The 23,480-nt window shown below is 44.8% G+C and overlaps 7 protein-coding genes across 8 annotated transcripts; 4 read left to right on the top strand and 3 right to left on the bottom strand.

Annotated features, from left to right (window-relative positions):
* The first annotated feature begins 26 nt into the window (after positions 1-26).
* LOC135428060 (polyprenol reductase) lies at positions 27-1,175 on the top strand. The gene has a single exon (XM_064681863.1). The coding sequence runs from the start codon at positions 133-135 to the stop codon at positions 1,102-1,104; it is 972 nt and encodes a 323-aa protein (XP_064537933.1). The 5' UTR covers positions 27-132; the 3' UTR covers positions 1,105-1,175.
* Positions 1,112-2,603, bottom strand: Ostgamma (oligosaccharide transferase gamma subunit). The gene is made up of 4 exons (XM_064681840.1): positions 2,408-2,603; positions 1,566-2,292; positions 1,335-1,497; positions 1,112-1,280 (listed from the first exon to the last, which is right to left on the bottom strand). The coding sequence occupies exons 1-4, from the start codon at positions 2,492-2,494 to the stop codon at positions 1,265-1,267; spliced, it is 993 nt and encodes a 330-aa protein (XP_064537910.1). The 5' UTR covers positions 2,495-2,603; the 3' UTR covers positions 1,112-1,264.
* Positions 2,604-2,705: 102 nt separating this feature from the next.
* Positions 2,706-4,399, top strand: Mettl14 (methyltransferase like 14). The gene is made up of 3 exons (XM_064681816.1): positions 2,706-2,911; positions 2,985-3,528; positions 3,587-4,399. The coding sequence occupies exons 1-3, from the start codon at positions 2,846-2,848 to the stop codon at positions 4,195-4,197; spliced, it is 1,221 nt and encodes a 406-aa protein (XP_064537886.1). The 5' UTR covers positions 2,706-2,845; the 3' UTR covers positions 4,198-4,399.
* Positions 4,314-5,493, bottom strand: LOC135428032 (coiled-coil domain-containing protein 97). Its single transcript, XM_064681828.1, has one exon. The coding sequence runs from the start codon at positions 5,452-5,454 to the stop codon at positions 4,387-4,389; it is 1,068 nt and encodes a 355-aa protein (XP_064537898.1). The 5' UTR covers positions 5,455-5,493; the 3' UTR covers positions 4,314-4,386.
* Positions 5,494-6,217: 724 nt separating this feature from the next.
* LOC135427999 (ATP-binding cassette sub-family C member 10) lies at positions 6,218-11,367 on the top strand. Its single transcript, XM_064681788.1, has 5 exons — positions 6,218-6,801; positions 6,870-8,816; positions 8,902-9,626; positions 9,690-10,659; positions 10,720-11,367. Exons 1-5 carry the CDS (start codon positions 6,444-6,446, stop codon positions 11,196-11,198), a joined length of 4,479 nt encoding a protein of 1,492 aa, XP_064537858.1. The 5' UTR covers positions 6,218-6,443; the 3' UTR covers positions 11,199-11,367.
* Positions 11,368-15,792: 4,425 nt separating this feature from the next.
* On the bottom strand, positions 15,793-20,938 carry mtsh (mitoshell). 2 transcript variants are annotated; one of them, XM_064681735.1, is made up of 6 exons: positions 20,699-20,938; positions 20,053-20,485; positions 19,736-19,982; positions 17,959-19,279; positions 17,101-17,247; positions 15,793-16,233 (listed from the first exon to the last, which is right to left on the bottom strand). In XM_064681735.1, exons 2-6 carry the CDS (start codon positions 20,426-20,428, stop codon positions 16,096-16,098), a joined length of 2,229 nt encoding a protein of 742 aa, XP_064537805.1. In that variant the 5' UTR covers positions 20,429-20,485; positions 20,699-20,938; the 3' UTR covers positions 15,793-16,095. The 2 variants fall into 2 exon arrangements, with proteins under 2 accessions (XP_064537805.1, XP_064537813.1); XM_064681743.1 differs by having other exon boundaries at positions 15,795-16,233; positions 17,959-19,276; positions 20,699-20,934.
* Positions 20,939-21,555: 617 nt separating this feature from the next.
* Positions 21,556-22,707, top strand: strat (RAB interacting factor STRAT). The gene is made up of 2 exons (XM_064681775.1): positions 21,556-21,756; positions 21,817-22,707. The coding sequence occupies exons 1-2, from the start codon at positions 21,634-21,636 to the stop codon at positions 22,060-22,062; spliced, it is 369 nt and encodes a 122-aa protein (XP_064537845.1). The 5' UTR covers positions 21,556-21,633; the 3' UTR covers positions 22,063-22,707.
* Positions 22,708-23,480: the final 773 nt, after the last annotated feature.

Below are 23,480 nucleotides of genomic sequence, written 5' to 3'. Positions count from 1 at the left end.
ACACATATGCCATTCACATGCAAGCGCGTGCATTGTTGGGGTCATCCGCTCCTGATAAGCGGTGAAAGTCGTGGCCTAATCGCTTTCTATTTCGTTTAAAATTTTCAATTAAAAACCAACGTGTTACTAAAAATGGTGCTCTCACTGATTAGCTCCCTGGAGGAGCTCATTGATCAGTACAAGATAAATCTGATTCAAGTGATTTTCATCGTTTTTATTGTGACCATCGTCTTGCTGGGCAGTTTAATGACCCTGGTAGAATCGCATTTGCCCAACTGCATTCGTCAGTCCTTTCGTTACGGGAAGCACAGTCATAAGGGCGAAACGGACGCACTGATCAGTCATCTGGAAGTGCCCAAGGCCTGGTTCAGTCATTTCTATATATTCGCCTTTGGCTGGTCTCTGCTGGCGCTCTATTTCATCAGCAGTTCCATCCTCACCCAAACCACGGCGCCGGAGTACGTGCTACGCTTTCTGGACTTCATGTGCGGCGGACACACTCAACGGCAGGTGCAGGTGGACTCGAACACAGCGCTCATTGGAACCGTGCTGCTCACCCTGCAGTGTGTGCGTCGCTTCTACGAGACGAATTTCGTACAAATCTTCTCCAAGCGCAGCCGAATAAATCTCTCGCACTATGCCGTGGGACATATACACTATTTTGGCGCCATTATCGCGCTGCTGGCCAATACGGCAGGCTTTGTGCGCGGCTCGAAGCCGGCGCCGTTCACGCTCTCCAATGTCAGCCTGCTGCAAGCAACTTATACGCTCGTCTTTCTGTTCGCCTGGCTGCAGCAGTATGCCAGCAATATGCTGCTGGTGCGACTGCGCAAGGATGCCAAGACGGGCGCTGTCCAGACGGAGGCACATCTGCTGCCCAGCGGCGGCTGGTTCAATTTGATCTCCTCGCCGCACATGTTCTTCGAGGTGGTCATGTACTATTGCCTCGCCGATCTATTTACGCCCATTAGCACATGGAAGCTGATCTTCCTGTGGGTGGCCAGCAATCAGACGATCAACGCGCTGCTCACCCATCAATGGTACAAGGAGAACTTTAAGGATTATCCCAAACAGCGACATGCCATCATACCCTGGCTGCTGTAGGCTTCAGTTACAAATTGTATTACTAATTTATTTGTGGCATTTATTATTAAACTCGTTTTACACACACACAATGTGCTTGCTGTTGTTGTTGTTGTTGTCAATTCGAACTATATAAAACGTGAACGTTCCACTTGAACCTATCTTTGGGCGTCAATTGATTTTACTTAAACAAGAAACTGCAAGCGAGAAATAATTAAAGAAAGGCCGGAATTACAGCTAGTTGGACTTACCTATAAGGATAACCCTGCGCCTTGGAACGGAATACGGATAGCAAAAAGGAGAAAAACACGGTTAACAATACCAAACCAGCCATGGCCATCATGCGGTTGCGATTGTGCGCCTTCGGTGTGCCCGACTCGATGAGCAATATCATGCCCAGAACAATCATGGCATCTGCAAAAGACCCAAAAATTACCTCATTGGCAGTTGGCAAAAGGAGCTTAGGCAATTCCAGGACTTACTCAAAAACATGACAATGTACGTCTCCACGACCAGCTGGCCCTGGGACGAGCCGTGGATGTAGGCGACGCCGCCGTTTTGGGTTTTATGCACCAGAGGCGGTCCGCGTATGTGATTCCACATTTGACCGGAGATCATGGCGAAGCAAAAGAATACAGCAATTGCACCCCACAGATTTTTGTTGTACAGGAACTCCAGATTGTTGCGACGAATATACAAAAAGCTGCCCACCAAGGCGACCAGGGTAATCATGGCCACCGTGCCCGAATAGTTTGGCGGACGGAATATGCGTATTGTGATATCCGTGCGTTCGGCCACAAACTTGGCTATGGAATCGGCGGCAAAGCCAACACGATGTATATCCATGGTATCGGCACCCTTCGGCTTGCCCTTGGCCGGGAAATGCATGAAAACGGGCGCCGTATTCAGGCGCAGCAGCTGAAACACATCGGAGCCCTCATCGAAATCGACCATGGCAAAGAACAGCTTGTTCGAGTAGATGGGCGAGAAGCGATACGAGTTGGCCACAATGCTGAACTCGTCGTGGGCATGACGACAGATCTGGCATTGGCGGGACGGCGCCAGCGCCGTTAGCATCACAATCATTGAGTAGTTGCGCGGCGTGTTTTTCACATATTCACGGAACTTCGGTCCATTGAAGCGCAGCAGCGGCTTCTTCATGTTCATCTCCACCAGATTCTGCACCTTCTCCGAAAGCGAGAGACCCGTCTGCAATAAATCAAACATTAATGTTTACATCTGCCGCAAGTCCCGTTGCCGGCTAACGGAACCGGCTAGCTCCCGTGGCTCTGACGTGGCCATATCCACGGCCGAATGTGCATACCTTTTGTTTACCCTGTGCTGCGACAAAGATTAGGCAGCCGAGTAGCACAATGAGCGCGCACAAGAGCGTCTTGCGCAGCAGCTTCATTTTGTAATGTGATTTACGTTCAAATTTTCACTAATTAAAAGCCAAAATTACAGCGTTTAACTTAGAAAAAAAGAATTTTGTGTCAGCGCTGCATGCAGCTGATTGTGAATGGCAACAGCGTATGGCGTTGCCAGACTGTCGTTGCTCTGCTTCTTGCTCACACATGCTGATTGGTGATGATTCGTGCATAGCGTGACAATGTGTTTTAGTGCAAATTTCGTGCCGCACTCATCTCTATCGTCAACTATACGCGTTTTCGAGACGCGTTGGTCGGCTATTTTTTATTTGTCTTTATTTTAATTTAAATTAAGTATTAATTTATTTAACTGTGCAGCAGAGACGCCGATTGGCATGAGCGATGTATTGAAGAGCTCGCAAGAGCGTTCGCGTAAACGCAGACTGCTGCTTGCCCAAACGGTGGGTGGGCGTCAATTTTCGCCGTCGCTTCTTTGTTTTTCTCTAAATAATTTGAATATTTAAATAATTTTAGCTCGGTTTGTCCAGCGTTGACGAGCTGAAAAAGGTGCTGGGCAATGCAGAAGATAGCAACAACTACTCTGGTGTCGGTGGCAGCAGGCAGCTGAATGCCTCGGGCCAACGGGACGAGGAGGATGGCGGCAGCGGCGGCGCCTCATCGTCCAAGAAGACACCGAACGAGATCATTTACAGGGACTCCTCGACGTTCCTGAAGGGCACACAGTCTTCCAATCCGCACAATGATTACTGCCAGCATTTTGTGGACACCGGCCAAAGGCCACAAAATTTTATACGCGATGTCGGCCTGGCCGATCGCTTCGAGGAGTATCCCAAGCTGCGGGAGCTCATCAAGCTGAAAGACAAACTTATCCAGGACACCGCATCGGCGCCCATGTATCTGAAGGCCGATCTCAAAACGTTAGATGTCAAAACCCTGGGTACCAAATTTGATGTCATACTCATTGAGCCGCCGCTGGAGGAATATGCTCGAGCAGCGCCCGCTGTGGCCACGGTGGGCGGGGCGCCGCGCGTCTTCTGGAACTGGGACGACATACTCAGTAAGCTGATCAGCAAGAGTCTATTTGTAGACCATGTTAAACATTTCTTTGCACGCAGATTTGGATGTCGGCGAGATAGCCGAACATCGTTCGTTTGTGTTCCTGTGGTGCGGCTCGTCGGAGGGATTGGACCAGGGCCGTAATTGTCTGAAGAAGTGGGGCTTTCGCCGCTGCGAGGACATCTGCTGGATACGCACAAACATCAACAAGCCGGGCCATTCCAAGCAGGCCATACCCAAATCCGTTTTCCAGCGCACAAAGGAGCACTGCCTGATGGGCATCAAGGGAACGGTGCGACGTTCTAGCGATGGTGACTTCATACACGCCAATGTGGACATTGATCTGATAATATCCGAGGAGGAGGAATTCGGTAGCTTTGAGAAGCCCATCGAAATCTTTCATATCATTGAGCATTTTTGCCTGGGCCGTCGGCGTTTGCACTTGTTTGGCCGCGATTCGAGCATTAGGCCGGGCTGGCTAACAGTTGGACCCGAGCTGACGAATTCCAATTTCAATGCCGAGCTGTATCAGACCTATTTCGCGGAGGCCACCGCCACCGGCTGCACCAGTCGCATCGAAATGCTGCGGCCAAAGAGTCCGCCGCCAAATAGCAAAGTGTTGCGCGGCCGTGGACGCGGCTTTCCACGTGGTCGTGGCCGGCCCAGATAGTAATCACTCCACTGCATGTATTTCTAGTTAATAAGCGCGATAGTTGTTGTAAACGTGGCACTTAATCGTGCGATTGATCTTGGACTTGAATGCTGTAATCTACTGCAGGATTAATCTAAGGTTTAAGGTACAATTTATACTTATGTCATTGTACACGATATAATGCTAGGATTAAAGCTAAATAAAAAACTAATGCTGCAGACTGGGATGTTGATTCAGATGCCGCATATAGACGTCCAGCTCATCCTCGTCGCTGGAATTGCTTCGTTCAGGCGCGAGATTATCCACCTTAGGATCAACTTCATCATCATCGTCGGTGGACTCGAAGTAGGCATCCTCCTCATCACGTTCGATTTGCTTTAGATCGTCAAGCTGGGCATTATCATCTACAGCTGTGTAGTCGAAATCCTTGTCCTGGCCACTGAGAAAGCGCTCCTTCATCAAGCCCATAAACTCGTTGCGCAGCAGCTCTCTTTCGCCGGGATTGTAATACTCGGCTGTGGTTATTCGGCTGACTGGCGCTGCGGCATGCTGCGTATTCCGACTCGTGGAGCAGGCCACCGGCTCATCATCCTCGAAGCCGCCCCATTGCTTGCGGCATGCTGCCGGCACTTCGCAATCCAAACTTGCTGCTGGTGCTGGCAGCGACTCCATCTCTGAGCTGCTATCCACCTGTTGCAACAGCTCGTCCCGCTGCTTCTGCTCCAGCGTGTGCATCAGTATGCCCGAGAAGCTGGTGTTGCGCACATCGTAACTGTCACGTTGCTTCCGCTCCTGCTCCGTCAGGTATTGTCCGACCAGTTCCTGGTACAGCTCTGGTGCCCGCTGCATCATTTCGTGCTCGCTGAAGTATTCGCCCTTCTGCAGCAGCTGCTCCATTGCATGGTAGCGCCTATTCTTGACGCAGATCGAGCGGGTGTGCAGCTTCCGTTTGAAGTCTTCCAGCAGCAGGCAAATCTCCTCCAGGTTCTCGTCGGGCTTGATGGGCTCCTGTACGCCCAGAGACTCAAAGTCGCTTAATTGTCGCTCGTCTAAATAGCTGCCAAAGCGTATCAAGAAAGTTTCGCGATTTTTGTGAAATGCATCCTGCGCAATTTGTTGCTTCTCCGAAACGATTAGCTCGGGATCATCGATTTGTTGCGATTTAAAGATAATGCTGGCATTTTCAGCAAGAGCTCTGAATATATCCACAAGTTGATTGGGTAATTCGGCTACTTCTGAGCTGTTATCGCTGTTCGCGGCCTCAGTTTGTGTCATTTTAACGAATTAAATATTTGTAAACAAAAGCTTCTTCTTCGGTGCAAGTCATTCAGCGCGAATTGCATTCTTTTAGAACAAGTTCATTTAAGTCGTTCATTAAATGAATAACTGAATGTTTAAATGAACAGCTGAACTGATTTGTTAACAAAATCATTTTGCTCATTAGTTATTAAAAAACAAAACATTTTTTTGCATTTTATTTTTTGGCTATGGAGAAATTAAAATATTATTTTATTCAGTCGTTAATTATTGTCGTTGTTCATTTCTGTATAAGCACACATGCGGTATTGTTAAGTAAAGTTGTTTGAGTAAGCTTATTTTTTCGTATAAAATCATCATTCTACATGTATAACTACAAATACTATCTCAAAAAACTAATTTTATTACCTTGTTTATTCATATATTAAGAAAGTAGTTCCATTTAAGTGGTTACAGATAAGTTATTATCAACCCAAAAATAACTGAAAAGCTAAATATCTGAACTGATCATTTACAAAAAACAGAATAACTGAACAAGTAAAATAATCTACAACGTTCAGAAGCAACTAAATAACAAGTGGATAACATTACTAGTTAAAAGTTGAACTTGAATTACCAACTGAAAACGAGTTTTTAAAATATTACCGATAACGATAACAGACCAACACATCGATATCTGCTGTGCGCTCAGAAATGTAATTGCCATTCACGTGTGTACGTTGCAGCTGTTTGGGTGTGATTGTGTGTGGGGTTTTTTTTTGGCAGCTCCAGCTGTTCTTTAGTTATAAGCAAGAACCGCGGCAGCTAATCTCCAACGCGCAATCATTATAATAAAGGGCTTCTTGCAATAGTATTTATCAGTGCTTGCGGCCCGACCCGCGCGTCTCTTTCTCTGCGCGGCAGTCGGAAATGATGACTAAGAAACAAAGCTGCGTGAAAAAAAAGAAAAAGTCCCAAACTCGCTTTCGTTTCGTTTCGTTTCGGCGCACGCCTAAAGCCTAAATACGATGTCGAATATTGATTGGAATTTCGCATGGAACTGGACACACTTCTGTCCAACCGGCCTGAAGCCATTCGCCAATGACACCAACGATCTGTTGCCCTGCTTCCAGAAGACCCTGCTCCAGCTGCCCGTCTATACGATCTTTGCGGCGATATCCGCCTACAATTTTGGCAATCAAACGCAGCAGATAGCGCGCAATAGCCTGCAATTGCAATTGCTGGCATTGCGCATTGTATTTAGTATTATTTTGGCACTGCTGCCCGTATCCAAGATATTTGTATTCCATCGCGCTGGCATCGATTTGTATGCGGTCGATGTGCTTGTCGTCACCGCCGAGTGCATCATGTGGATTGTGCACTGTGGTAAGTTTATTATTGGACAATTAAGGTCTCCGTTGTGTCTGGCTGACTCATTGACTTTTGTTTTCCAGGCTATCTGCTGACGGCGCGACATTTTGGCACGCTGAGCCATCGTGGCCCGCTGCTAATGAATGTTGTTTGGCTCATGGTCGTGGTGCTGGATGGTGTTTGGCTGCGCACCAGTCGCCACTTTGAGTGGTGGCCCTGGAGCTTGGCCACGCTGCTGTGCGACCTGTGCTACGCCGCCACGCTGCTGCCCAAGGGGAATGCCGTCTTGTGCTCCAGCACGATTGGCACCAGAGATCGCGAGCAGGAGGCGTTGCTGGCCAATCGTTATACCTACTTTCACTTTGAGCTGAATGAGGCGCTGCTGGGCCATGCACAGGACGAGGCCAATTGGGCGTCACGTTTCGTGTTCCACTGGGTGCAGCCGCTGATAAGCAAGGGCGTGGCCGGCAAATTGCGTCGCATCGAGGATTTGTTTGATCTGCCCGATGCGCTGAACATAACACGCCTCAGCGAGCGACTGCATCTGGCGTTGTCGCAATCGCAGAGCATATTCCGTGCGCTGCACAAGTGCTTTGGCCTGGAGTTCTATTTAATCGGACTGTTGCGCCTCGTAGCGGACATCTCCAGCTTTGCCGGCCCGCTGCTGCTGGGCGGACTGTTGCGGCAGGACAGCAACCAGGATGGACCAACGGACGGCAGAGCCTATTACTATGCTCTGGGCCTGTTCGGCAGCACCTTGCTGTCGGCGGTGTGCGGCTGTCATTTCGACTGGCGCATGGCTATGGTCAGCATGAAGATGCGCGTGGGCGTCGTCAATAGCATCTATCGCAAGGCATTGGAGGCGCGCGGTGTGCGCGAATCGCGTCCGGATATGCTTAATCTCATGTCCACCGATGCGGATCGCATTGTCAACTCGTGTATTAGCTTCCACTTCTTCTGGAGCATACCCTTCAAGCTGTTTACCACATTGTATCTGCTCTATCTGCAGCTGGGCGCCGCCTTCCTGGCGGGCGTCATCTTTGCCGCACTGCTGATACCCATCAATCGCTGGCTGGCCAAGCGCATCGGCATCTATTCGACGGGCCTGATGAGCGCCAAGGATGCGCGTCTCTCGGCCACCACAGAGACCATGCAGGGCGCCAAGCAAATCAAGACCAATGCCTGGGAGCCCATATTTATAACCAAAATACGCGCACTTCGCACCACGGAGCTGAAATTTCTGTCTAAGCGCAAATATTTGGATGCGATGTGCGTTTATTTCTGGGCAACGACGCCGGTGCTCATGTGCCTGCTCACATTTGGCGTATCCGTGCTGCTGGGCAATCCGTTGATTGCCTCCACGACGTACACGAGCGTCGCGCTGCTTTACATGCTGATCGGACCGCTGAATGCCTTTCCCTGGGTGCTCAATGGATTGATCGAGGCGTGGGTATCGTTGCGGCGCGTTCAACAGCTGATGGATGTACCCAATTTGGACTATTCCAGCTACTATAATCCCATTATGCGCGGCAGTGCAAGTCCGGCAGCCATGCCCAGTGTGCTGCAAATGAAGTCGGCCCACTTTGTGCACGATACGGAGCACAGCGATAGCGACAGCGAGACAACTATTTCGCAGTTCCGTCTGAGCGACATCAATTTGGACATCAAGGCGGGCCAACTGATCTGCATTGAGGGTCCCGTTGGCGGCGGCAAGAGCAGCCTGCTGACGGCCATCATAGCCGGGCTGCAGTGTCTCGATGGCGAGGTGTGCGTCCAGGAGCTGACCACCGGCTTTGGCTATGTGCCGCAATCGCCATGGCTGCAGCGCGCCACAATACGCGACAACATCGTGTGGGGCAGCAACTTTGACGAACAATGGTACAGGACCGTGCTGCACGCGTGCGCTCTCAACGAGGATATACGCATCCTTGGCGGTGATCTCATGGGTGTGGGCGAAAACGGACGCACGCTGTCTGGCGGGCAACGGGCACGGGTGGCCTTGGCGCGCGCCGTTTACCAGAACAAGAAGGGTGAGCTCCCAGTCGATCATCTTCGACTGAAGTCTCATATTCCATCTCAATTATTTATATTTAAATCTTTTTTGAACACTTCCAGTTTATCTGCTGGACGATGTGCTGTCCTCGCTGGACGCTCATGTGGCCAAGCACATTATACGCCACTGTCTGCTGGGCCTGCTCAAGGAGAAGACGCGCATTGTGGTCTGCCGCAGCACCCAGCTATTCTTCCATGCCAATCAGATACTGCACATCAAGGATGGTCAGCTGCGGCCCAGCGATTACATGACCGAGAGCATTGACGTCAGTTCCGAGGAGGAGGAGGAGGAGGAGAATGAGCTTAATAGCCATTCGCTTGCGCTGCGTCGCCTGTCCGTGGAGCTGCCCAATGCAGCGGATGTGGACAAGCGCAGCGTGGACAGTCTGCTGCTGGAGGAGTCGCGCGAGTTTGGGCATCTGGCTGGCAATGTGTTTGCCTGCTATTGGCGCGCCGTGACCGCTCCGCTCGCGCTCACCGTGCTGCTGTCCGTGCTGCTCATGCAGCTAACACGGAACCTGAGCGACGCTTGGCTGGCGCACTGGGTCACCGACACAACGCTCGATGGCCATACGAACGACACAACGCTGCAGCATCAGCTCATGCGACCCGGTAGCTCCGGCAATGAAAGCGCTGCAGCGCATACAACTGGCTACTATTTGGGCATCTTTGCGGCAATTGCTGTGACCAATTCCCTGGTAACGCTCGCGCGTGCCTTTCTCTTTGCCTATGCGGGCATCAAGGCGGCAATTTTTATGCACGAGCAGCTCCTCAAGCGTGTCATGTTTGTGAGTACAGGGTATTACCTGGCTCAGTATTTACCAATTGTAATTAATTAATTGTAATTGCAGGCCAAGTTCAATTTCTTTGACGTCACCTCGGTGGGTCGCATACTCAATCGCTTCTCCTCGGACACAAACACGGTGGACGACTCGCTGCCATTTATACTGAACATTTTGCTGGCCCAATTGGCGGGCTTGGTGGGCGCCCTGTGCGTCAGCCTGTACGCCATGCCCTGGCTGGTGCTGATCATAATACCCATGGTGCCGATCTACTTGAATCTGCAGCAACGCTATCGCCACGCCTCGCGGGATATAAAGCGTTTGTCCAGCAATGCCATGTCTCCGCTGTACACACATTTTACGGAGACCCTGGAGGGATTGTCTACGATACGCAGCATGCGGGCGAGTGCCCGTTTCCAGCGCGACTTCCAGGGCAAGCTGGAGGAGAGCACAAAGGCGCAGCTGTCCGCGGCAGCGGCACAGCAATGGTTGGCCCTGCGTCTCCAGCTGCTCGGCTCGCTGCTGGTGGGCGGCGCTGGCCTGTTGGCCGCCATAACAGCCTCGCATACCACCAATCCTGGGCTGGTGGGTCTGTGCATATCGTATGCATTGTCCATAACCGGCCAGCTGGGCGATCTGCTGCATGCTGTGGCCGAGACCGAGCAGGAGCTGGTTGCGGTCGAGCGTGTGGATGAGTATTTGCAGCTGGAGCCGGAACAGAATGCCGAGGGCAGCGCGGATCCACCATTTGGCTGGCCCACACAGGGTGTGCTCAGCTTTAAGAATGTGCAGCTCAGCTACAGGGAGCATTTGTCGCCGGCTTTGCGCGGCATTAGCTTCGAAACGGAGGCCTTTGAACGCATCGGCATTGTGGGACGCACGGGAGCCGGCAAGAGCTCTGTCCTGGCCGCATTGCTGCGCGTTGCCCCACTTAGCCAGGGCGACATCTATCTCGACCAGATGAATCTAAAGACGCTGGCGTTGAGTTTGCTGCGCGAACGCATTGGCGTCATCACGCAGGAGCCCTTCCTCTTTGAGGGTAGGTTACCTGACGGCTTTCTTGACTCCAATCTTCACTAAACTTCATTTCTTTTGGCAGGCACGGTGCGTGAAAATCTGGACCCTAGTCACAAGTATTACGACTCGGAAATTTGGCATGCCATCAAGAATTCGGCAGCCGCCACGCTGCTCGTCCAGCAACTGGGTGGCTTGGATGGGCGTGTCGAGCGTTGCGGCAACAATCTGTCGGCCGGACAACGTCAGCTACTTTGTTTGGCCCGTGCGCTGCTCAAGAATGCCAAGGTCGTTTGCATTGATGAGGGCACCTCCTCGTTGGACGACGAATCCGACTTGTGCATGCAGCAGGCGCTGCGGAATGCCTTCAAAAGTTGCACATTGATTTTCATAGCACATCGATTGCGCGGCCTGCAGGCCATGGATCGCATCCTTGTGCTGGACGATGGCCGCATTTGTGAGCAGGGCAAACCGCAGCAGCTGGCAGCCGATGGCAATTCCCGATTCCATAGCATGCTGCAAGCGCAGGACATCAGTTTGACTGACTTTGCTAAAATCGATTAGCTGTAAATAATTGGGAACAATTAAGTTCCTTCTATGTACGATTCGACGATCTGTGTATTTATTGTTTTTATAATTATTATTTGATAATTGTATATTTAGCTTTTATGTTAATACCAAATACAATACATGATTTTAGGCAACAGGTCAGATCAGTTATAAAAATAAGAAATTTGTTTTCTGAATAACTACTAAAATGTTCAGCACAAAACTTGCCACGGACAAAGAGGTATAGATTTGTATGTGTATGTATTTTTGCATGCATGTGTGTATTCATGTGTGTATGCATGTATGAAGGCATTCACGTTTGCATGTATATATGCATGTATGTATGCGTGTACGTATGTGTGTATGTATGTGTGTATGTATGAATGTTTGCATGTATGTATGCGTATATGTATGTGTGTATGTGTGTATGTATGCATGTATGTGTGTTTGCATGTATGTGTCTATATATGTATGTATGTATACATGTATGTATGTATGTATGTATGTAGGTATATATATGTAGGTGTATGTATGTATGTATGTATGTAGGTATATGTATGTAGGTGTATGAATGCATGCATGAATGTATGCATGTATGTATGTATATATTATACATGAATTTATATATGGAAATGAATGTATGCACATATTTGTATGTTTACATGCAAGACCGAGTTTACCTCTAGCAGCGCTGCAAATTTAAAAAAAACGTATTTCGAACTAATTCCCTTCTACGCGATTCTCATGAATTCAAGTAAGTCTTCAAGCAAGGCTTCACTTCAAGTATAGGAGGAGACGGCTTCAGCTAATGGGGAGACGGCAGCTTCAGCATTCGAGGTGGCGGCGGTTTTAATATTGGAGGAGACGGCTTCAACTATGCAGGAGGCGGCAGTTTCAGCACTGCAGGAGACAGAAACTGTAGCAAAGGAAGAGGTGGCAGCTTAAACTATGGTGGAGACAGTAGCTATGGCTTTGGCGGAGAAAATTGAAGAAATTGGTACGTATTATATCCACATAATATTAGTAATAACTTTTTTGGTCGTACATAAGAGTTCGTCTCCCGCCTATTGATAGATGATGATAAAATATTCGTACGTGGGTATTTACAGGTAAGTACGTAATCTCTATATATAAAACTGTTTGGCCTGACTGACTGACGCACAGCCCAAACCGTAAAAGCCAGAAAATTAGAATTTCACAGTCGTTACCTTATGTGATGAAGGTGCCCGTTAAGACGGGATTTCGGGAAATTGCACCCGCATGCCTGGAAAAATCGTTTGTACGAACAATTTTTGTTTTCCATCCGATCGGCCTGAAATTCGTTTTCAAAGATCTTTGAGAGAATTTATTTTAAACGTGCCACAGGCTAGGCCGGGGTATGCCCGCTATTATCCTATATAGACATAGGTCAAAATTACCCACCCCCATAACTCGGTCAAAAATCAACAGATTTACATAAGGTTTGGCTTTTTGCTCCTGGTTCGGCCTCTAGATCAATTTGGCATCCAAATCTGGCAACATTATTTTGGGTCAAAATTCAAGTGAAAATGGTACCCTAACCTATCCTATATAGACATAGGTCAAAATTTCCCACCCCCATAACTCGGTCAAAAATCAACAGATTTACATAAGGTTTGGCTTTTTGTTCATGGTTTGGCCTCTAGATCAATTTGACATCCAAATCTGGCAACATTATTTGGGTCAAAATTCAAGTGAAAATGGTGCCCTAAAATATCCTATATGGACACAGGTCAAAATTTCCCACCCCCATAACTCGGCCAAATCTCATCCGATTTTCACGAGGAATTGCTTTTTGTTCATGGTTTGGGCTCTATATCAATTTGGCATCTAAACCTGACAACATTATTTTGGGTCGAAATTCATGTGAATTGGTACCCTCAAATATCCTATATAGACATAGATGAAAATTTCCCACGTCCATAACTCGGTCAAAAATCAACCGATTTACATAAGGGTTGGCTTTTTGTTCATGTTTCGGCCTCTAGATCAATTTAGCGTCCAAATCTGTCAACATTATTTTGGGTCGAAATTCATGTGAAAATGGTACCCTCAAATATCCTATATAGACATAGATGAAAATTTCCCACGTCCATAACTCGGTCAAAAATCAACAGATTTACATAAGGTTTGGCTTTTCGTTCATGGTTTGGCTTCTAGATCAATTTGACATCCAAATCTGGCAACATTATTTTGGGTCGAAATTCAAGTGAAAATGGTACCCTCAAATATCCTATATAGACATAGATGAAAATTTCCCACGTCCATAACTCGGTCAAAAATCAACCGATTTACATAAGGGTTGGCTTTTTGTTCATGGTTCGGCCTTTAGATCAATTTGGCATCCAAATCTGGCAACATTATTTTGGGTCAAAATTCAAGTGAAAATGGTGCCCTAAAATATCCTATATGGACACAGGTCAAAATTTCCCACCCCCATAACTCGGCCAAATCTCATCCGATTTTCACGAGGAATTGCTTTTTGTTCATGGTTTGGGCTCTATATCAATTTGGCATCTAAACCTGACAACATTATTTTGGGTCGAAATTCATGTGAATTGGTACCCTCAAATATCCTATATAGACATAGATGAAAATTTTCCACGTCCATAACTCGGTCAAAAATCAACCGATTTACATAAGGGTTGGCTTTTTGTTCATGGTTCGGCCTTTAGATCAATTTGGCATCCAAATCTGGCAACAATTTTTTGGGTCAAAATTCAAGTGAAAACGGTGCCCTAAAATATACATAGGTCAAAATTTCCCACCCCCATAACTCGGTCAAAAATCAACAGATTTACATAAGGCTTAGCTTTTAATTCATGGCTTGACCTATAGATCAATTTTGCATCCAAATCTGGCAACATTATTTTGGGTCAAAATTCACGTGAAAATTGTGCCCTAAAATATCCTATATAGACATAGGTCAAAATTTCCCACGTCCATAACCCTGTCAAAAATCAACCGATTTACATAAGGGTTGGCTTTTTGTTCATGTTTCGGCCTCTAGATCAATTTAGCGTCCAAATCTGTCAACATTATTTTGGGTCAAAATTCAAGTGAAAATGGTGCCCTAAAATATCCTATATGGACACAGGTCAAAATTTCCCACCCCCATAACTCGGTCAAATCTCATCCGATTTTCACGAGGAATTGCTTTTTGTTCATGGTTTGGGCTCTATATCAATTTGGCATCTAAACCTGACAACATTATTTTGGGTCGAAATTCATGTGAATTGGTACCCTCAAATATCCTATATAGACATAGATGAAAATTTCCCACGTCCATAACTCGGTCAAAAATCAACCGATTTACATAAGGGTTGGCTTTTTGTTCATGTTTCGGCCTCTAGATCAATTTAGCGTCCAAATCTGTCAACATTATTTTGGGTCAAAATTCAAGTGAAAATGGTGCCCTAAAATATCCTATATGGACACAGGTCAAAATTTCCCACCCCCATAACTCGGTCAAATCTCATCCGATTTTCACGAGGAATTGCTTTTTGTTCATGGTTTGGGCTCTAGATCAATTTGGCATTTAAATCTAACAACATTGTTTTTGGTTGAAATTCATGTGAAAATGGTACCCTCAAATATCCTATATAGAGATAGGTCAAAATTTCACACCCCCATAACTCGGTCAAAAATCAACAGATTTACATAAGGTTTGGCTTTTCGTTCATGGTTCGACCTCTAGATCAATTTCACGTGCAAATCTGGCAACATTATTTTGGGTCAAAATTCAAGTGAAAATGGTACCCTAAAATATCCCCATATTTCGGTCAAATCTGATCCAAATTTTCCCGAGGTTTGGCTAAAAATAATTATTTTATTCACATTCCAAATTTTGCTTTACGCATTTAACCATTAGGATTCGCTCAGATTGAAACTAAACGAGGTTAATAAAAATAATGCTAAAAACTTTGAAAAATTTAAACCGAATTTTTCCGCCATGGAGGAGTTTATTAAAGTCAAAAGGCTGTAAATAATATGCTTGTTGAATGTGTGTGTGTGCTTATTTTTCTTTTTATCTTTTATTTTTTAATAGCATATTTAGTTTTTATTTTATTTATACTAAATATAATACATGATTTTCTGCGACAAATAATCATTTTCTATAGCTTTTTGTGTACCTAAACTGATTTCCGATTGTGTGCTGTATATGTATATATATATACTATATCTCAAAATTGCAATATGGTTAAAGTAAACCTGTCCAAAAAATCGATTCACAATTTAATTTCTGAATAATTTTATAAAAATGAATTAGCGAAAAACTATTTTCAAATATTCTTAAAAAACCTATCTTAACAGAATTTCTAAAATTTCAAGCTCTTTAGTTTCGGATTTGTTGTTAATATTTTCTTTTTTTTTTTAATAAAAATTATGTGATTCGGCTTAACTAGCATTTTTTCAACTTTAGCGTTTAATTTTTTTCATTTTTTCTTTTTCATGAAACTTTAAGCTTGCTTAAGAAATTGAAGAAATATATATGTATAAATATATATATGTATATATGTATATATATTTATAAATAAATATGTATATATATATACATGTATACTAGGGAAAGTTTACAATATTTATTGGATAACGATTATAATCCACGCAACTTATTAAAGGCATTCTAAACTTTCCGAACTCAAGTTTTCTGATGTAAAGTTAAAACTTTGATTAATTATTCTAAAATTAGTATTGCCAATTAGCAAGCTAACTTAACTTTTAGCTTGCTCAATTAAATACAAATAAAAAAAAAAAACTGATTAATAAACTAAAACCAATTTGCAATTTGGCCTAGGCTTAACAATGTTTTTGGGTGGATAATGTTAGCTTCCTCGAAACTGACTCAGAATTGGTTTAAAATAAAAAAATAAATCGTATTTAAATTTGTTAACTAGTTGAAAAGCTTCTCGCCAGGCTCTCCAGTGATGTGCTCAAACTGTTCGGGATGATAGGGATTCTTGGCCAGCATCTCGTTGATGGAGCGCTCATAGAGAGCCGTATAAAGACGCAAGTCCATGTTGGTATGATCCTGCCGGAATGGGTTTAAGGCGCAATCAGGTTTTTATAGGTAAAGTACATTTTGAATTTAAATAGAAAAGGATTAGGTATCTTTGCGTTGGTCGAGAATTAATTCCCTTGCAGCCGAAAAAGTATGCTTAATATAATAATATTATAATATACAGATCTTAACTACAAAAAAACTGAAGAAAAATTGACAGACGATTTCTGTGGGTGCTGCATATATAAATATATGTTATGTAACCCCTTATCTTAGGTAAAATTTTGGGAATTTTAATACTTATTATCACAAATTGTTCTTTTTGTTCAAGAACAAAAGAATTTTCTATATAAAAACTAAAGTTTATATCTAATGATCCTATAGGAGCCAATGATTTTGAGCCAATGAAGAATAATAAATAATGATAATGAATAATGATAGAAGAATAATTCGAGAGTTTGGTTAATATATCTTAAAAAACAGAAAGATTTTCTATATAAAACCCTGCTTTCGACCAAAAGTTCCTATGACAAGTATTACTGGAACTTCACATTGATAATGAATAATAAAGATAATGAATAGTTCGCTCTAATCTTCATTGGATCCAATTCGTGGCAAAGTTCTTCGACTGCAAGGGCTTTAAAATTAGTTAAGAATAAGAATGATCTACAAGATGTGTGTGGAATAGTTAGTGGATGCTGGTTAGGACTTATTTATATATGAGATTAGTGCCCGATGAGACCAGTGATTAGTACATTAGTCCATATAATGGCAAAACTCATACTAATACCTTGGCATGGATACGTGGTCCGGCAGCTAAAACGCAGCAAAAGATTACAGAAGAAGTGTGTGTACCACGTGTGTGTGTCTACGTTTATGTGTGTGTCTCAATAATACCTTCAGATCGTTGCGTGCCAAATATATAATGCGCCTCATATCGTGTATGGCCTGATAAACATGCTGATACGTGGCGCTCTCACACTTCAGTATAATGGCGCGCACATCAATGAACTCGTGCTGGCAGCGCTCAAAGAAATATGGATACTGGAAATAGTAAAAAATTAAAATAAATTATGTTAGAAAATTTCAAAATATATTATAACTATTCAAGGAAAAGGAAGAAGTTCCGAGCTCGAGCAATAATAAATAGTAATAATAAAATAAAAAATATAATAATCATAATAGTTATAAAGTTTTAATTAACTATAATATTGTTTATAATATAATATAGTTATATATAATATAATATATATAAATAGACACACCAAAATCTACACTTTCTCCAGAATATTTACTTTTGTTTCTCCCAAAATCGTAAAAAATTTATAATCTTGGGCATTTAGTATTTACGCCCTGAAAATTTCCAAACAATCGGACAATATGCACCGAAGTTAATCATATATAGACATAACTTGTAGACTTTCTCCAGAATATTTCACTTTTGTGCTACCTTCAACCGTTTGCATAATCTTAGGTTTTGGTATTTACGCCTTAAATTTTTCAAAAACATCGGACAATATGCACCGAGTTTAATCGTGTATGCTTAGGGAAGAAGAAGCACAGCCGCAGGGTAGACTGCGTGTATGTGTGTGTGTGTGTATAGAGTGAAACTAGAAAGACTGTAACGGCAGCTCAGCGCTGGGTAAAGGGTATCTGCTAGTCGGCAGCAGCCAATTAGAGCCATCTTGTTGAAAAAGTATAAAGAAAGGGCTTCTTAGTGCTATATTATCCAACCTATGGAACGTATGGACTCACATAGTTGCGTGTGAACTGCTTTTGGAAGAATCGATCGATGTTCTGCAGTTGCATGATGCGGTTACTCAGATCGTAGAGTCGGCGCGACATCTCGCGACCCACAAGGGTCAGGGGCGTTGTGTAGGGCTTGCCATCGTTGTGGCGACACTGTGAGGTCTTCAGCTTGGGCGTTGGGCACTTCAGCACCGACCTGAGCTGCTCGAGCGGCGGCTGTGGCTGGCCTGCTGCCCGGCCGTTGGTCGAGTGCGCGCTGCATTTCCAGATATTGGGGAAGTTTTGGCCTGTTGACGGCGGCGGCGGCGGCGGCGGCGATGAATGATCCAATGCATTGGCGTCCTTCTTGAGGGGCGTATAGGTGCCGGTCTTAAGATAGGTGCCATTGGCATTGACGCAGCGCTGCGCCTCCTCCGAATCCTGGATCATCGTGTACAAATAATTCAAATCCGATTTCGATCTGCCATCCATTGGAGTTGGTTCCGCCTGCAGCTGCGGCTCACCGAAGCTATTGGCCAAATGCTGCTCGCCCGCATGGTCGCTCTTCATGCTGTTGTAGGGTGTGCTAAAGGCGCCGGGACCACGCCCATTGTCCAGAGCCAAATGGACAGGAACCGGCGGCATAGGCAGGACTATATCGGTGCCATTTAGAGTCTTGTTGCTGGAGTTGGAATCGCTGCTGTTGCCGTTGCTGCTCCAGTTGTTGTTGTTGTTGCTGTTGTTGTTGATGGTGATGTTGTTGTTGTTGTTGATAATGTAATGGTTGTTGTTGTTGTTGTTGTTGTTGTTGCTGCTGCTAATGTCCAGCTTGCAGAAGCTGTTCTTCTGCTTCTGCAGCATCCCGTCCAGATTGACAAACGACTTGATTATCATCTCGACGAGCGTCAATGTGCTTATCTGCCAGCTATCGAAGGCGGCCATAAAGCCGCCGGGCAGCTCGTCCTTGATCTTATTGAGGCCATCGGGCGTATTGTACACATAACCCTTCAGTATGACCCACGAGTTGACAATGCGCGTGAATACAAATATAAAATCCTTGACCGCCCAGGCGATGCCCTGCGAATTGATATTGGGCAGCACACCGTCCGGCCGCAGCAGATCCTGCTTGAGCCGGGCGCACAGTGTGTCCATCTTCTTGAAGCACGGACGCTGGCGATGCGCATTGGCCAGACGTTCGGCAATGTCACTGCCCTTCAGCGAGATCCGCGTTATGTCCTGCAAACGTTGTATGGGCAATATGACCTCCGAATTGCGACGCTCGCCCTGCTGAATGCTCGGATAGCCATAGCTCTCAAACGAGCTGCGACTGTTCGACGACTCCTTGCTGCTGTAAAAGATTGAGATGCAACTTGCATTAGCTAGCTGCACAGCTGAAGGAGTTGGGAGAAATATGGAATTCCTGGGAAGCTGAGAGGGTTAAAGGAAGTAGCGTCAACTATCTGGGATTAGGATTAGCAAGACTAGCAAGCGTCTGAGTTGATCGGAGAGTTGGGGTAAGCCTTCCAAGGAACATATCAATTATTGTTGACAATCATCAATGGGCGAGAAAGGATACAATGGTTACATCCCAACGACCTAGGCTCTCTGGAAATTAGGTCCTCCTGTGCGCAGGTTCCGTTTTCTCGGGAAAGCTTACTTTAAAGAGCTCTCAGAACTCCTTTTAAAAAGTTTCCACTGGCGAACCTAGTACGGGGAATACTTTCCAGACATCCCAAGCCTATTCCTTTTCCTCCCTAATAAACCCACAGGATCACCCCTGAAAGGATCAATACCGCACACTTACCTGTCACTCAAATTGGCCAGATATTTGTATTTGGATATGGGCGGCGCATCGCCAATAAGATCCGTCTGGGTGGTCGCATCGCAGCTGCGCCGGACACACGAGCGCGTCTGGCATCCATTGTCCTTGGTGTGCTGATGATGATGCGGACGCGCATGTGTCGGATGATAGTGGGGCACGTACATGCCGCCCACGTTGGCCGATGCCGTGGAGTGTTGCATATACATTTGGCCGTACGCATTCATTGAAGCTGCAACGTTCGAGGCGGCGCTGCATGAATAGAAAACTAGCCCAAGAAACCAGCATTAACATCGACTTACCCGAGCTGGTTGCATAATACTGTACGCCCGGCATGGACATGTATGTGAAACGTCCGTGCATCGATGGATGCGGCGGCTGCTGCGGCGGCGGCGGCGGTGCCGGATGATGATGATGGTGATGTGGCTGTGGTGGTGCTGAGTTTCCGCCCATAAATGGCCCGCGACCGGTTTGTATGAATACGGGTGCACGCACCGGCACCGGCGGAGTGCTCATCGACCAGGAGCTCTGCGAGACATGCTCCTGCACAAATACATCGGTTACGGCCATCCGGGTGCGATCCACATAGGTGTGCTGCTGATACATCGATTGCTGGCACAAAGATTCCACGGCCATGGCGGGCATATGGAATACAGGTGCATTGTAGCCGCTATTCATGGTGCCCTCAACACACTTTCAATTTATAAAAATAGAAACAGAATATGGACACTAGCACTAATTGCAAAAAAAATGAAAATTCGAAAATTTGTAGGTTAGCTTTTCTGTCAGATGTTTGCAATTAATTTTCTTTCAAACTGTACATTGTCAATTTTGGCAATGGCTGCATGCCAACTGTCAATTGTTAACTGGTTATCGAGCCCACGTGTAACAAGAACATCTATTGACTGATCACAGAATATTGAGATTTTTGTTAATGTAATTGCTCACCTGCAAATCAAGCTAAACAGAATTTAAGCAACGGGCAACAACAACAGCAGCAACGACCCGAAAGCGACGGCGCGCCGTACATATTTCCGATAGGTAGGAAGTGTGCAAATATCGGCCTAGCGATGAATGTACATCTGCTTATCGATAACTGCTAACTGATTTCTTCCGTAATTGCCACAACTTCAACTAATTCTCAACTCTATAAAATAAATATATAGATTCTATACCAAAATAATATACGATTTGTTTTCCAAAGCGCAAGATTAGTTATTTCGAATACGCTGCCTGACTTGTCAGTGTGAATGTCAGATAACACATATCTGCAAGCTAGAGGCACGAACTTGCTCTAACGTCTTTTTGCACATTCAAAATCATGCTAATGATACGGTGTTAAAAATAACGGCAATGTACGAGCTTTTCAAATTTCCTAAAAAATTAAGTTTAAATGATGAACATTTTCGTTGGTATGCTTAGATTAAGTCTGTTTTCAAATAACCATGTTTATTTAAATAAATTAGTTTCAATTTAAAATTGGCGGCAACCGATGAGAATGTGCAGAACGATACGATTGTCAAACTATCGTGCGCAATATTAATTCGATAATTCTTCAAGTTGTCTATTGTGAATGCAATGCATATCGATATAGCATATGATTTGCGCAGCTGACTTGCAATGCATTAATAGTTTTATTTTTCTTGCAAACTACTTTTTGGCTAGTTCGACAAAAAATTTGTATTCCACCAAATTGTATTTGTTCCTGTAATCAAATTGAATGGCTCGTAATAACTGTCAGTTATGAATAACAGCACGCTGTTAATAGCAGCGTAGTTAATGTTAAAAACCTATCGCTGCTGTTATGCCCACTGACAGAAGAAGAAGACGATTGTGATAAAGCCGAAAAAAAACAAAAATAATCAGATTAAAATTAACCAAAAATGACAGACGAAGCTAATTTTGCGGAGCAAGTAGTAAATGATAAAAACAAAACAAATGTGCGCTGTCAGTTTTGCAACAGTCTAATGCTAAAAGCCAAAGAGGGCACCTACTCGGAGCAGAAAGTATGAAAAATTGAAGTTGTTTGACTAATGCCCGCATAAAATAAAAAAAACTCTTTTTAGATAGCCGTGCCGCTGATGGTGCAAAAGAAGGACAGCAAAGCCGATGCGCTCAACACGGAGACACTGCATCATTTCTGGCTGGTCGAGGACATGATGTCATTCGAGAACATCGGCTTCTCGCACACTGTGGACGGCCGCAAGTTTCTGGTCTGCGCCGACTGCGAACGTGGCCCGGTCGGTTACCATGAGCTCGCCAGCAAGCGCTGTTACCTGGCCCTGAAGCGTGTGGTGCATGCGGACGCCTAAGTGGGGACTGGTAACAAGTGAAGGGGTCCTATTCTAGCAAAGACATGCACTGCCGGCGCTGCAAGCCATCGCGTTAGCCCAATATTAAATTGCTTTTATTATACTCTGTTCACATGGCGAACAAAGGGCATGTTGGCTTTGCGCACGTCTGTCTGTCCGTCCGTAGTTACATCCGCTTTAGCTAAACTGTTCCCATTATTCTAGATACGCCTACTAAGATGCGCTTCAATAGAATAAATCTATAACCTTCACAGTTTTGTAGCCACAAACCTCCAAAATAGATCTAAAATATAAGTTTTAGGATTTTCTGGAAGCTGTCAAATCGAGTAGATCTATATTTCTACTCAGCTCTAAAGCCTCTTCATAGTTGAAAAACATTCTTGCCATCGTCAAGTCAATATTTCGTAAAATTACAGTTTAGGGGTCACCGCCAATGGGCTACAGTTTCGGAGCCACCATTGCTATCATCTCTTGCTTGTGTTTGCGAACAGAGTATTTGCCTAGTCGGCTGCACCCGACTCTCGTAATTGTAAGTGTAAAGGGAAAAGTTAATCACGCTAAGACAAACGATTTTATGATTTAAGCTTATTTTCCCCAACAGTAGATAAAAAATGAAATATATACGTGTATATTTTTTTGTATTAATATTTATTGTTTTTCGTTTAAACATTTTTAAAAGTTTTATTGCATTACAAATATTGCATTTAAGAGGAGTTTCTTAACTAAAACACTTGTCACACTATATAAACTTGTTGTCTCCTGCAAAATGTGGCTTACAATTTGAACTAAAATTTGTTTCTTGTGGCTCTGGTTTCTACAACGATTCTTTTAGTGTTTAATTCTACAGCATGTGAGGGACACATTGATTTGCCTCCGCTCCGATTCTTCTGCCTCTGCCTGAGTTCCAGTTGTAGCACTCTTCTTCTTCTTCCTATGCATTAGATGGTTTTCATGCCTCAAAGACTTTTTGTGTACTCGTTCACAATGTAAAAGTGAGTATATTGATTTTGTGTAGAGATTTGAAACTTGGTAGATATACTCGTGAATATCCGCGTCAGACAAAGTGTTAAAATTCTGGGGCCACGCCTACTTGGAGGCGGGCTAGCTGTTACAGTTTTAGAAGTTTGAATGAAATAATTTTGGATGAAGCGTAATAAGCTCCACTAAAAAGGGCCTCCAAAATTGTTAGCCACGCCCACTGCTGCCCCCTCAAACAAAGAAAATGTTTATGGTACGAAAATAGTTTTGCATACGCCCGCTAGGGGCGTGGCGAATTGAGGAAAAATGGCTATATTTGGCTTGAAGCTATTTTTGAAGCTGTGAACGAGTATCTGTTAGTCGGTTACACCCGACCGCAAAGTTTTTGGTTGTTTTTCTGTTTGGTTTGGCAGTTGTTTAGAGATTTTACAGCGAGTGTG

The sequence above is a fragment of the Drosophila montana genome, unplaced genomic scaffold, assembly GCF_035044405.1.
Source record: "Drosophila montana isolate Dmon_TW-CO22-7 unplaced genomic scaffold, ASM3504440v1 contig_1407_1, whole genome shotgun sequence".
NCBI classification, from domain to species: domain Eukaryota; kingdom Metazoa; phylum Arthropoda; class Insecta; order Diptera; family Drosophilidae; genus Drosophila; species Drosophila montana.
The sequence above is the reverse complement of the archived record's forward strand: the minus strand, read 5'-3'. Positions and strand labels throughout refer to the sequence as shown.